The 13,329-nt window shown below is 42.1% G+C and overlaps 1 protein-coding gene across 1 annotated transcript in view; it reads right to left on the bottom strand.

Moving 5' to 3' along the window:
- Positions 1-3,572: 3,572 nt before the first annotated feature.
- Positions 3,573-13,329, bottom strand: part of Med1 (mediator complex subunit 1) — a 34,385-nt gene continuing 24,628 nt past the window's right edge. The window contains 5 exon segments of the mRNA XM_052758981.1: positions 3,573-5,385; positions 5,387-7,058; positions 8,949-9,054; positions 9,265-9,360; positions 11,861-12,062. Of these exon segments, the coding sequence (XP_052614941.1) occupies positions 3,808-5,385; positions 5,387-7,058; positions 8,949-9,054; positions 9,265-9,360; positions 11,861-12,062 (3,654 nt within the window). The 3' untranslated portion in view covers positions 3,573-3,807.

Genomic DNA, 13,329 nt, shown 5'->3' with positions numbered 1-13,329 from the left:
ACCCCTGGCCAAACTTTCTTTTTCCCCATAAAGAGGCCTTCTTACACTCTCTTCAAAAAATTCAGTTCTTGACCACAAAAACCTAGGTTCACATGTTACATTCTCTTTGAGTCCTACATGCTTTTAAGCATTTACTTTACTTCAGCCAGTGGAAAAACCAGCAACGTTTAGCAGCATCCCAGCAAGTTACTGATGAATTTTATACCAACTGCAAGTCAGGAAAAAGTGAGAAGAACTGGCACACAAAAACAAATCAAATGTAGACAAACAGAAAGTCTGTCCCTTCAGTCAACCAGCTATGCATTCCTGTGAGCCCATTAAAAACTCACGGAAGCCCCTGGTTTTTAAGTAATTTGGATTTCTCAGACGCTTATCAAATGAAAATATTCAAAGGACAAGATTTTATGGTGTTGACTCATACCTGTAATCCCAATGTTCCGGAGGTCGAGACATAAGGACTGCTTGAGTTCTGAATCATACTGTGCTACATAGCAAGTTCTTTGTGATTTGACTCAGAGACAAATCACGAAACAAACAAAGGTCCGGCACCCCAACTCTTGGAAAGAGGAGAGCAAGAGGATAAAGAGTTCAAGGTCTGGCTGGGCTACATAAAACCCAGTCTCAAAAAACAAGAGGCCAGCCTGATCTACACCGTGAGTTCCAAGCCAGCCAGGGCTGCCTAGTATTCCTTTTGAAAAAACAACAACAAAAACTTCAGAGGCTTATTACTTTTTATCAAAGAAATTTATTTGTATGTAAAGAAACAGTTTTTCTTTTCTTTTTTTGTAATGTTTTAGAGGGGGAAAAATCCCACAGATTTTTCCAATTTCAAAAAATGAAAAAAAAAAACCCCAAAATATTTACACAACAGCCATACACACAAGAAAATCAAATGAGAAATACTTTAAGACCCTTCACGCTGCTCCTGATGTACATGTTTAAACTCAAAATGTAAAGCTCAGCACTATCATTGAGCATGTTTCCCAACCTAGTTTCTAAGATAATACTTCCTGTCCCTCCAAAAGTTAATTCCAAGTCAAATAATTGGGGGGCAGGGCTAAAGATAAAAATAAAATAGAAAATGAGATTACCCAGGGATTGTGAATGTTTTCTATACTGACATCTGCTGTGACTCAACTGTGGATACTATGTGACTCACTGGCTCTTCAGAAAATTCATGATATTGCTGTTCTAGATTCTCAGACCTTGGCCTGGCAAAAATAAAATCCAATTCAAGAGTTATCAACCTCAAGTTGGCTTTGGCAATTATATCAGGTCCCCATTGCTCACCGTGGAAACACTTGTTTTAAGATACACTGAATTTGAATCTGAAATATTCCTGTACATCAGAGCAGATTTTGTCCAAAGGCCCTTAACATGAAGCCAAAAGACAGAAGAATCAGGTCAAACTGAAAATACAGAATGTCCAACAGCAGCCATCAGGTGGAAGTTGACTTCATGTTCTTGCCGTCTTTTCAAACAGGAGAATGAGCACACCTGGATGGGAGGGAGGTGTTCCAGGCTTGGTTTATTCTGCTTCTTCTCCTCCACCCTGTGGAGAAATGCAGTGCTCCCTGGTTCCCAGGCAGGGTGAAGCAGTTTAGCCCCGGCTCCCTGTTAAGCAAGTTCAGATGCTGGGCCATTGTGTGGGGTGTGCCCATCGACAATTCAGGGGCTTATCCTTCATCCAGATCCTAACTCGGGATTCTTTGATCTGGGATGAAGACAGAAAGAGAGAAAAAGCTTCCCAGTTTACTCATTTTGGTATTTGTTGGCGCTGCTTGGGGGGACTGAGCCCCTTATACTATGCAGTACATTTCCCCATGAGATCATCCCCACCCAGAACAAACTGAAACACCACATAACTTTAACTTTCCTGCAGAAACTAAGAGGATAAGATTCAGAACCAGGTGGCAAACTTCTGAGAAATCCAACCTGGTTGTATATCTGAGACACTGCCACTGCATCAGCACCACATGATAAAGCACTCCAGTGTCACCTTGCCCATGTCCTCGTTAGTGTCACCCAAGACAGTGGACTCTGATAGGGTAACAGGTAACTTTTCTTGCTCCACTTTACAGTTTTGTTTCCTATTTATTGCCTTGGGACACAGAAACGGCGGAGTTGTTGAGAACTGATGACCAGAAAAGGGAGAACACCAAAGGAAATGAGAAACAGTCAGGAAAGAAAGCCACAGTAGATTTCCCAAGCCTACACTAACTCCAACCTGCAGAGAGTTGGATATAGAAATCGTCCGTATCTGATGAAGTCACTCCACTTGTAACATACACAGACATGAATCACCTGGCTTTTTTTTTTTTTTTTTTTTTTTTTGTGTGATCCAGAAGAGTTGTGCTGGGGATTATGCCCCATCCCGCTGATCCAGATCCTGAACGGAACCATCAGGAACGGCACAGTGCAGGTGGCAAAATCAAAGTAAGGCCGCGGGTTTTTGTGAGGACCTCCAAATACTGAGAACTTCTGTTGCACTCAAAGTGGTCTCCTGGATTTCTCTATTTATGAGAAGGGCTTCATTTGATGTCCCTCAGAATCCAGATTCAGACCTGTTTCTCCAAAAAGGTCCAATTGTATGCTACACAGTAGCAAGGTTTATCTTCATGCTCACTTAGCATTCCAGGCCCCTGTTACTTCAAGTGAGCTTGAAATTGTTTTAAGTGAACTATGGCTGCATTTTTTTAAACTGTTTATCTCGGGGAGCACACAGTAGAGTGACTTAAGTCTGAACTCCTCCTCCTTGTGATGAAGAGAAACAAAGAGTCCAGCTCTGAGGAATGGCATCAGCTCTCCTGCAAACAAAATGCTGGGATGTAGACTTTTGGCACATTGTGGAACTAGGAGAACTATTAATTCTGTAATGGTTTTCATACCATAGGGTATAGAATCTGAAAACATATTTATACCCCCTAAGCCACCCTTCCTTTTTAACGAAAAAAGATAAATCTTTTAACTGCATAGGGAGGTAACTCCTATTATTCCTATGATGTCTGAACCCTGTGAAAAACCTCCAAAGATAATAGTTTTGGTTTTTCTATTTCACTTCAAAGACAGGCTCTGATTAGCCTGTGCGGGCTTTGATGCTGCAGCATCAGCAAAAACTGCAAGCTCCCCACCACCAAACAAACTTCGCCCTTCCTGCCTATCATTGAGAACCATAACCTTCATAGATTTAAGAACAAACATTGCATAAAAACAAACATTAAGGATTAAAATATTACAAATAAATAGCTAAAATAATTTTCCCTCCCCCAATCACTCCTAAGAAACAGACACCAAACATTGCTTGAAGTGTCCAAAACTGCCAGAGTCCTTCCCTTGCCCATGCTTCCAATGGACAACTACCAAAGGTGAACAACCTTCATGCAAACGCATCAAGGAATGTATTGCTTTTTTCATTTTCTGCCCAGCCCTTCAAATACATGCACTAAAATGAGTTTAAAGCATGTCCTGAAAATGGAAAAAGGGAGAAAAATATATATGAATATTTCCCACAACAGTTTTCCCACCCTTCCCTCTCTATACCCTTTCCCACCCCCTCCCTTTCTTAAGCAAGTATTTTTTTAACATTTCTTTCTGGCAAAGAAATATGACTTGTTGAACAACCAACCCCATGGTCCCTTTAGTAGGGTTTAGATATACTTTTATAAATGTACCCAGCTTGGTGTAGAGGCCATGCCCGTTAGGAATCTTAAGCACAGATCAGGCCTGTCTGACTCACCCCTTGTGTTGGTTTACATGTAAATGTATCATTAGTTTCTTCTCTGGACATATGTTTAGAAAATAAGGTTCTTAATTGCCAATCAGGGCCACATCCATAAGATCATCATCTTCCTCCCCAATCATAAAGTCAGGGCTAAGCCTTGAAGGCCTGTCTGCAGATAAGATTGGGTTATTTGTCAGAGACAACGTCTGATCTGAAGAAATGGGCGATTTAGACCAATTCTCTGGCTTGATGTTGTGAGATTTTTTCTTGTCTCTGTCTTTGTCTCTGTCCCGGTCTCTGTCTTTGTCTTTGACTTTCTTCTTTTCCTTTTTGTGCTTCTTGTGCTTCTCTGTGCTGTATTCTGGAAGTGGTCGGATACCATCATCTGAGCTGGGACTGTTCTGGTAAGATTTCTCTGCTATAGAGGAGCCTGACTCACTTTCACTGTCCACATTCTGGGGTGTATATGCTGGTGACTTACTATGGCTGGGAGAACCACGTTCATGCTTTGGAGTGGAACCACTGATCAATGGAGAACCATAGTTTTTTGAAGAGGCTATCTGTGGCCTGAGCCCTTCTCCACTACTTTCCCCTGGTTTCTGCAGAGTCACTTTGGCTTTAATGCTAGGGGAGCCTCCATCATGTTTGCTGATGATAATTTTTGCCACACCCGTGCTCCCCACATTTTTTGACTCTGAGGTCTTCTTAGAAGAATCCACTGAGCCTCCAGAAGTAGAAACCTTTGATTTGTCTTTATCGCTTTTCTCACGCTTGCTCTGGAACTCCCCTCCTGACATGTTATGTTTGGAGGACATGGGATGGTTAGAAGAATTTGTGCTTACTCCCATCTGACTGTCCACTGGATCCTCACCCCCAGGCCCACTGGTAACAACCCCGTGCTTCAGTTTATCTATGACAGCTGTCAAGGAAGGCTTCTTATTCCTACTAGGAGATTTCCCTTTGGAACTTCCATGCTGATTCTGAGAGGATGACATGGAAGAACCACTTGAGGAAAATGAGGAGGAAGATGGTGTACAAGAATTAGATGCTGGGGGAGTTTTCTGAGACATTGAGCCTGAGGACCCTGACCCTGAAGATGACTTCATGCCAGAGCTTGAACTAGTTCCTGACATATGAGAGCCACCAGAACCTGAACTGATAGGGGACTTGGCTTTAGAGGATGGGGGGGTGCCAGGAACAGGCTTCATTGGAGAGGCAAGCTTCTCTGAGCCTCCAGGAGGCCTTGAATGAGAAGGGGATATGTTTGGTTTACTTATAGAAGGATTCATAAGTGAGGATGGCTTGCCTTGAGGTTTCACCTTAGTACTGCTAGATCCACTGCTCAGTCCATGTTTGGTAATGGGAGAGGAGCCTGGCTTTCCCCCAGTCTGAGATGAATTTTTGGACTGGCTGGATCCAGAGGATCCTTGGTTAGAATACATACTGCCACTTAGCTTGGAACTTGATGAGCCTTCCGATTTACTGCTTTTCATCTTGCCTGAGGTGGAAGCAGAAGACGAGGAAGAGGAGGAAGAATGACTATGGTGGCTTTTGCTGCCAGAGGAAGACACAGAACCACTGCTGGTGTACTGACTGTGGGAGGAAGGCTTGCCCACCATCACTGTGCCCTTAGGAATCTGAATAGTGATTTTGGGAATGGGCGGGGGTAGCAACACCTGGGGGAGTCTGAGACCTTCCTGAACTGCCTGGAGATTTGGACCCGCCTGTGCTGGTAGGTGGGGTGAAAGGTCTATTAGAAGAACTGTGAGATGGAGACTTCCCCTCAGTGTCTGCTTTCTTTCGCTTCGGAGGCTTATCTTTGCTCTTCCCATCATTGGAAGGAGTTCGGCTGCGCTTGCCTGGTTTGCTATCTAACCCAGGGCCTGACACACTGCTAGCACCAGTGCCGTTACCTTCCTTTACCCTCTTCTGAGTTTTGTCTTTCCCCAATTCTCCAGTGGTCATTAAAGGACTCTGACTACCACTGTGGTGCTCCATAAGATCTGCAGGACCCAAAGCCTTACCAGCTACTGATATAATACTGAAGTCAACTGTGTCAGCTTGGCTACTGCTCTTAAATTTTGTCTCCCCATTATCACCTCCAAGCATTGGCATCCCCAAGGTATTTAGAGCCTGAGATGCAAATCCTTTGAAATCATCATTATCCCCACTTTGACTACTTTCATCAAAATATTCTTCTCCAAAACCACTTTGGCTTTGGCTGTTCAACAAATCAGGATTAAAATCTACTCCATCAGGGAAAAAATGATTGGTAGGAGAATCACTACTGGGGCTTCCAGCAGCATCAGCAATAAGGTCAGCTGGATCAGTGTATGGATTTTCATTATTATTAGTTTGAAAGACATCAGAGTCAAAGAGGGCACTCTGAGAGTGCCCAGAACTTGAAGGATCTCGAACAGGGGTGCCAATGGGTGGGCAATCATCACTAGTGCTGGGAAGCTTTGAGGCTTCTTCTGCAATGTCTGAAAGGATATCAGTTACATCTGGGCCAATGCTGTCTGAACTGGATAGTCGAACCATCCTTTGAATACTAGGTTGGGGGTGAGGTACTGGTTGTGGGTAAGTTGTTGGGGGAGTACTACACTGGCTTGGAGCTGGAGTGATATGAGGTGTATCCAGCGCGTCAGCTGTCATGCTGACATCAAACATAGGGTTCTGTGAGTCGACATCCATTGAAAAGAGCTCTCTCTGAAAATCGTCTTCAGTCTGGTGCTTGGATTTGTCAGGTGGTACTCTTGATGACTTCTTCTTCTTGGTCTTGTTGCTCCCCGAGCATATTTCCATCCGGGGTGATCCGGAAGAGGAGTTCTGCCTTTCTAAAGGGCTGCTTCCATAAAGGGTTGAGAAATCCTGGGCAGGGTTATCTTTAAGAAGGTTCATGAGCATCGGGTGGTTCTTGGTGTTGCCGGCCATCGAAGAGACAGGTGGCGGCGTGTGATGAGGAGGGGTCGGACTCGAGCCAATGGTAGACCCCCCGTTCCCTGTGATTTGCAACAAACTGGTAAGAATTGGGTTCTGAGAAACCTTGCTGAAGTCCTCCCCATGGCCCACCGACTCATGCCGATCTCTGATGCTCATGCTCATGTTAAACAAGGTGGTAATGGGACCCCCCGGAAAGGTGTTGGTTGGTGTGGTGGTACCACTCATTGGGTTGTTGCCTGTGGCCATGCCATACCCTGGGCTGCTAGCCGGGGGCAGGTTCTTTTTCACCATGTCTTCAACTGTCTCAGCAATGAGGGACAGTGCTGGGGTGTCAGCCTGTATGGTTTCAGCCTTCCTCCGAATAGCCCTCATCGTCACAGGGATGGACATACATCTGTAAGATAGGAGGGGGAAAAAAGTTAGCACTGCATTCATTAGCTGATGAATAAAACCTAACATTTATTTGGAACAAAGGCCTCTACTTTTGCCTGAGATTTAGATAAGCCTCACAAGTTTGTAGTTAGCAATTTTCAGATGAAGTAATCTATAAGACGAGTAATTTTATCAAATTACAAAGCTTTGGGTATACTGATTATAAAAAGAATTGTGATCCAACACTTATGGAACACACACTAAAACCAAACCAGAGTCCAAAACCAGCTTACACTGAAATAAAAGGAAGCTAGTCCTCAGGCATGGGTAGGATAAGAATTGTGACTTCAAAGCCCGTTTGAACTACAACAGCCAGACCCTGTCTCAAAAATGAAAAATAGGAGAAACAAGGGAAGGGACTATAATGATAATGGAATCCAGTAATAAAATACCTTCCTTTTGGGGGCACAGGTGATACATATGAAACCACTGAAGAAGCCATTGACAATACCAAAAATACTTGTTAAAAGTACTATTGCTGGTGATGCAGTACTGCTTAGCTTAACAAAACACTTCTAACTTCCAGGTAAATTTAGACTATAAACATACTTTGGAAAACATTTTGCTTTAGTATGTGTATTAGCAAAATTTGTCCTACGCTAAACAATCATATTTTGGGCATTGTAAACTGTAAGTGTTCTGTCTTAAAGACTCTGATATTTTTGCTTGAAAGCAAAAATTTAATGGGAATCTATTAAAATGTACCTTTGAGGCTTGGGAGTGTTGCTCAACTGCTACAGTGTATGCCTTCCATGAACTCAACCTTCGGCTTCCTCCCAGGCACCAAATAAAGCAGGTGGGGTGGCAAAAACCTCAAATGAAAGCACTCAGGAAGTGGAGGCAGAATGATAGGGAGTTCAAGGTCATCCTTTGTTACATTATCAAGGCCAGCTTGGAAGACTGAGGCCCTGTCTCAAAACTTAAATGAACAACATCTATTTCTAAATAGACTATGTCAGCCCACTACTTTAGAAAGAAATACTTCAAAATTACATATTAATGTTTCCAGGAAGCTCACTGGTTTAAATATTAACTTCCCACACATTGCCATTTAACATGGTCTATCCCTTAAAATGTGAAAAAGAGGTAAGTTCAAGGCTGGGATGGTGATGCCTGCCCTTTCATCTAGAGACTCACAAGGCAAAGAAAGGGAGACCATTCTCTGAACTCAAGGCCCACCTGTCCTAAATAGCAAGTTCTATGTCAGCAATAATGAGAACCTGTCTTTAAAAAAAAGAAGAAAAGAAAAGCTGGGCGGTGGCGGCACACGCCTTTAATCCCAGCACTCAGGAGGCAGAGCCAGGCGGATCTCTGTGAGTTCGAGGCCAGCCTGGTTTACAGAGCGAGATCCAGGACAGGCACCAAAAAACTACACAGAGAAACCCTGTCTCAAAAAACAAAAACAAAAACAAAAAAAAAAAGGAAGAAAGGAAGAAAAAGTGCATCTTTTTCTAGCTCTCTCTCACCTGAAAAGTATCTTAATAACAAGGCTTGAAAATTACCAGCCTTACCCCTATTGTTTTCATAGTGATATTTAAGTAACAAACAAAATTCACATTTTTTTTTAACCCAGAGCATAGTGAATTCAAATAAATGGCAATGTCTCTCTTTTAATTCAGGTAAAAAATAAAGCATGCAGCATGGTGATGCACGTCTTTAATCCCAGCACTCTGGAGGCAGAGGCAGGAGGATCTCTGAGTTCCAGGCCAGCCTGGTCTGAGTGAGTTCCAGGACAGTCAGGGCTACACAGGGAAACCCAAACCCTGTCTTGAAAACCAACATAAATAAATAAAAGCAAACACACTTTGTACAAATCTTAGTGGAATTCTTATGGAAAAAGGGCCTCCACTACCTTTGAACAACTTTGGCAATGAAGTCATCTGTACAGATGAGTGCGTCTGACAGCCCCTTGTAGAGTTTACAGCTCACATGTGTTGAGTCCTGCACATCCATTACCACTGAAAGACAAAATGTACAGATACTTGTCAAACATTCAGCTACTCACCTTGTACTTTAATCCCAGCACTAGGGAGGCAGAGCCAGATGGATCTTTGTGAGTTCGAGGCTGACACAGAGAAACCCTGTCTCGAAAAAAACCACAGAGAAACCCTGTCTGGAAACCACGAAGATACATTCCCAAGAAAGATGTTTCCACCCAAACAACTCACCACACACAAGGGAGTCATTCACAGGGTGCTGAAAAGATACACTGAAGCGAGACTCTGAGAGCGGACACACTTCAAACTGGAGGAGCCCAGGAGAGTCTAAAAAACAAGGAAAAAGAGCATAACCATACTTAAGACATGAGACAAACAAATAATTGTCTTTATATAGACAGTGAAATAGCCAGTTGACCACCAGACTCACATGGTACACACACATACAAGACAAGCAAAACATTCATGCATATAAAATAAATAAAATATAAAAACATTTTAAGCAAAAATAATTGAGTAAACATACTATCTTGTTTCATTCTACAATGTATAACGTGGTCTTGTTGTGTAGCCCAGGCTGCTCTTGAACCCATACTCCTCCTGTCTTAGCCACTCTAGTACTAACTTTAAAGGTATTCGCCGTCATGCCCAGCTCTCAGTGTTTCCATTCTATTTGACAAGCCACCTAGTCCTATTACCATAAAACCCACTGCTTTTGGTTGGTTATTCTTTTGCTTTTCAGACAGGGTTTCACCATGCAGCCCAAGAACTCTATGTAGAGATCCACCTGCCTTTGCCTGCTAGTGTTGAGATTACAATCTGCACCACCATAGCCAGAATAAAACCTACACTCTATCAAGGTATTTATCTGTCAACTATGCAGCATATAATCTGGTAAACAGAGAGGTAAGGGTCATAATCTAAAATGATGTATTTAGTTGGGCCTGGTGGCACACAGCTTTAATTTCGGCACTTGGAGGCAGAGTAGGTAGAGATCTCTGTGAGGTTGATTGAGACCAGTCTAGTCTACATACCAAGTTCCGGGCCAGCCAGGAAAACAGTGATACCCTGTGTCAAACTAACAACACACACACTTACACCAGATACATATGTAAGCTTTCATTATACATTTGTTTTGGTTATTGTTTGTAGGTTTTTTTGTTTTGTTTTTTTTTGTAGGGCTAACAAATTGAACCCATGGCCTCACTAGTGGTAGACAACAACTGTACCTAAAAGCCACAACTTACTTTAGCCTGGTTCTTTTTTTTTTTTTTTTTTGGAAACAGGGTTTCTTAGTATAGCTCAGAGATTCACTTGCCTCTGCCTCTCAAAGGCTGGAATTGAAGGAATGCACCACTATGCCACTATGCCAGGCAATCTGGTTCTTCAGCCAAACACTCTAGTGGCCTAGGCCCAAGTACTCACACATACACATACTTTTTTTCCAAATTCTCATTTTTACATTGGAATGGTAGTACACATCCATAATCCCAGCACTTGAGACTTGGAGGTAGAAGAATCAGAAATTTAAGAGTAGCTTCCACTGCATACTTAGTTCAAGCTTATCTGGGGTACCTGAGACCCTATCTCAAAACAAAATTTCTGAAGTAGTTCTCTAGATTTACAGGCCTTGTTTCTTGTTGCCTACAACTTCCACTGATACATATCTAACACTAGGTAACTATCACTAGAATGATATTTGACCAAGGAAAAATTAACTGATTAAAGTAGCCAAAATTTCCATCAAAGCTTCAAGTAGTCAACGGTGTTTAAAAAAAAAAAAAAAAAGCCTTTTAGAATCCAGAAAGAAAAAGGACAGGTCGTAGATCTTAGCTTTTTAAAGTCATATAGCTAGATACTCCAAAAAACAGGGTGGGGTGATATTTTAAGGACTAGATCTAGCACTCAGAACAACATAACCTTTATTACTGAGAAACCATTTAACAAAGTGCAGCAAGACAGCAAAGTAAAGACACAAGGTTTAGCTATGTTACTATTTAGAAAAAGGGGATATGAAGAATGGTACAGACCTTAATCTTAACATAGGAGGCCGAAGCAGGAGGATCACTTCAATTTCAAGGCTAGCCTGGGGAACATAGTAAGTTCAAGGCCAGCCTGGACTACAAAATGAGCCCATCTCAAAAACAAAGCAAAAGAATACAGAAAATGAGCCAGGCAGCAGTGGTGCATGCCTTTAATCCCAACACTCGGGAGGCAGAGCCAGGCAGAGCTCTGTGAGTTCAAGGCCAGCCTGGGCTACCGAGTTAGTTCCAGGAAAGGTGCAAAGCTACACAGAGAAACCCTGTCTCAAAGAACCAAAAAAAAAAAAAAAATACAGAAAATATTAAGTCTCTCTCTCTCTCTCTCTCTCTCACACACACACACACACACACACACACACACACACACACACACACACACACGCCTTTTATTATAAATGCCAAGTATAACAAATTAGTCCCATCAAAATAATTTGTGGTGATTAAATTCCCAATTGTTTATATTGACATTCATTTTTTTGGGGGTGGGGAGGGGAGATGAGGCAGGGCTTCTCTGTGTAGCCCTGGCTGTCCCAGAACTCCCTCTGTAGACCAGGCAGTTCTCAAACTCAGAGATCCTCCTGCCTCTGCCTCCCAGAGTGCTGGGATTAAAGTCATGCACCACCACACCAGCCACACTGACATTCTATTTCTGTTGATCGGGGTGAGGAAATCAAACATCTGTAGTCTTTAAAGCTCTATGGATATTTCAATGAAGTACCAAATTCAAGCGCCATTGGAGAAGTCAGTACCACTCTCCCTAAGTATATCAAAAGGAAGGAGAGTACCTTCTTTTAAAACAGTTCTTTTGACACAGCTTCCAATTAGGGTGTTATAAGCCACTTGGTGTCTGATCATATTCAAGATAAGAGGAACTCGGCCAGGATGCTGAAAGGTGATTTTGCTAACCAGTGTTCCCTGCAGGCTTTGGCCATCTGGAAGAGGAGCATCCTTATTGAGAAAATAGCAGTGCTGCTGACCTGGAAGAGCCTAGGCAAAAAGAAGATGGTAAATCAATGATATTTACTTACTCACTGTACCTAATCACAAACTATGCTGGAAGGGGCAAGAGGAATACCAAGGGGGACAGGGAAAGGGCACATCAAGCATGGGAAGTAATCAACTTCACATATATATATATATATATATATATATATATATATACACCTTATATACCTCTTTCAATAACTGATATTATGAATGGTAGTTATTTGTTTAGCTAAAAGATATCTATTAATGTACTATTAAATATTGAGGACGATTGCTAACACAAAAATCACCTTAGAATTTGCATTAGCAATTTCTAAAGAATTACAAAACTGACCAGGCGGAGGTGGCGCATGCCTTTAATCCCAGCACTCGGGAGGCAGAGCCAGGCAGATCTCTGTAAGTTCGAGGCCAGCCTGGTCTACAGAGCGAGATCCAGGACAGGCACCAAAACTACACAGAGAAACCCTGTCTCAAAAAACCAAAAAAGAATTACAAAACTGTATTGTAAATAAAACAATCTATATAATTTATAATGTACCTAGAATTGGGAAGCTTCTATGTTAATATAAATTAAATTCTAAACATTCCTATGAATTCAAACCCAGATGAGGTTTTGGGGCCGTTCATAATTTATACATGTCAACATCTTGTTCTCCATTCACACTTAAAAGATCTTTCTTATTCTAAATCCACAGCACTTAAATGGGCTAGGGCTGAAGAGATGGCTGAGCAGTTAAGAGCATTTGCTGCTCTTTCAGAGAATTGGGATTTGGGTTCAGTTCCCAGCACCCATCCACACGGTAGCTCACAACAGTCCAACTCTAATTCCAGGGGAATCTGACACCCTTTTCTGGCCTTTGTGGGTGCACAAATGTAGCACACTTATATACATGCAGGCAAAAACAGTCATAGACATAAAATAAAAATAGTAAATTAAGAGGAAATTTTTTTTTCCTTTTTGAGGTAAGATCTCACTGTCTCACACTTGATCCAAGAAATTAATTCTTTTGTTTCTTTTTTTGAGACATGGTTTCTCTTCATGGCCCTGGCTGTCCTGGAACTAACTAGGCTGACCTCAAACTCACAGATATCTGCCTGCCTCTGCCTTCCAAATGCTATGATTAAAGGTGTGTGCCACCATGCCCTCAAGAAACAACTCTTAACATCTTTAACCTTCTAAAAGCTCAAGATAGCATTGTAAGATTTTCAATTCTGATAAAACTTTTTTTTTTAGAAGTTTTGAGAAAAGATCTTGCTACATAACTCA

The sequence above is a fragment of the Peromyscus californicus genome, unplaced genomic scaffold (genome assembly GCF_007827085.1).
Source record: "Peromyscus californicus insignis strain IS unplaced genomic scaffold, ASM782708v3 Scaffold_3__1_contigs__length_106647218, whole genome shotgun sequence".
Taxonomy (NCBI): domain Eukaryota; kingdom Metazoa; phylum Chordata; class Mammalia; order Rodentia; family Cricetidae; genus Peromyscus; species Peromyscus californicus.
The sequence above is the reverse complement of the archived record's forward strand: the minus strand, read 5'-3'. Positions and strand labels throughout refer to the sequence as shown.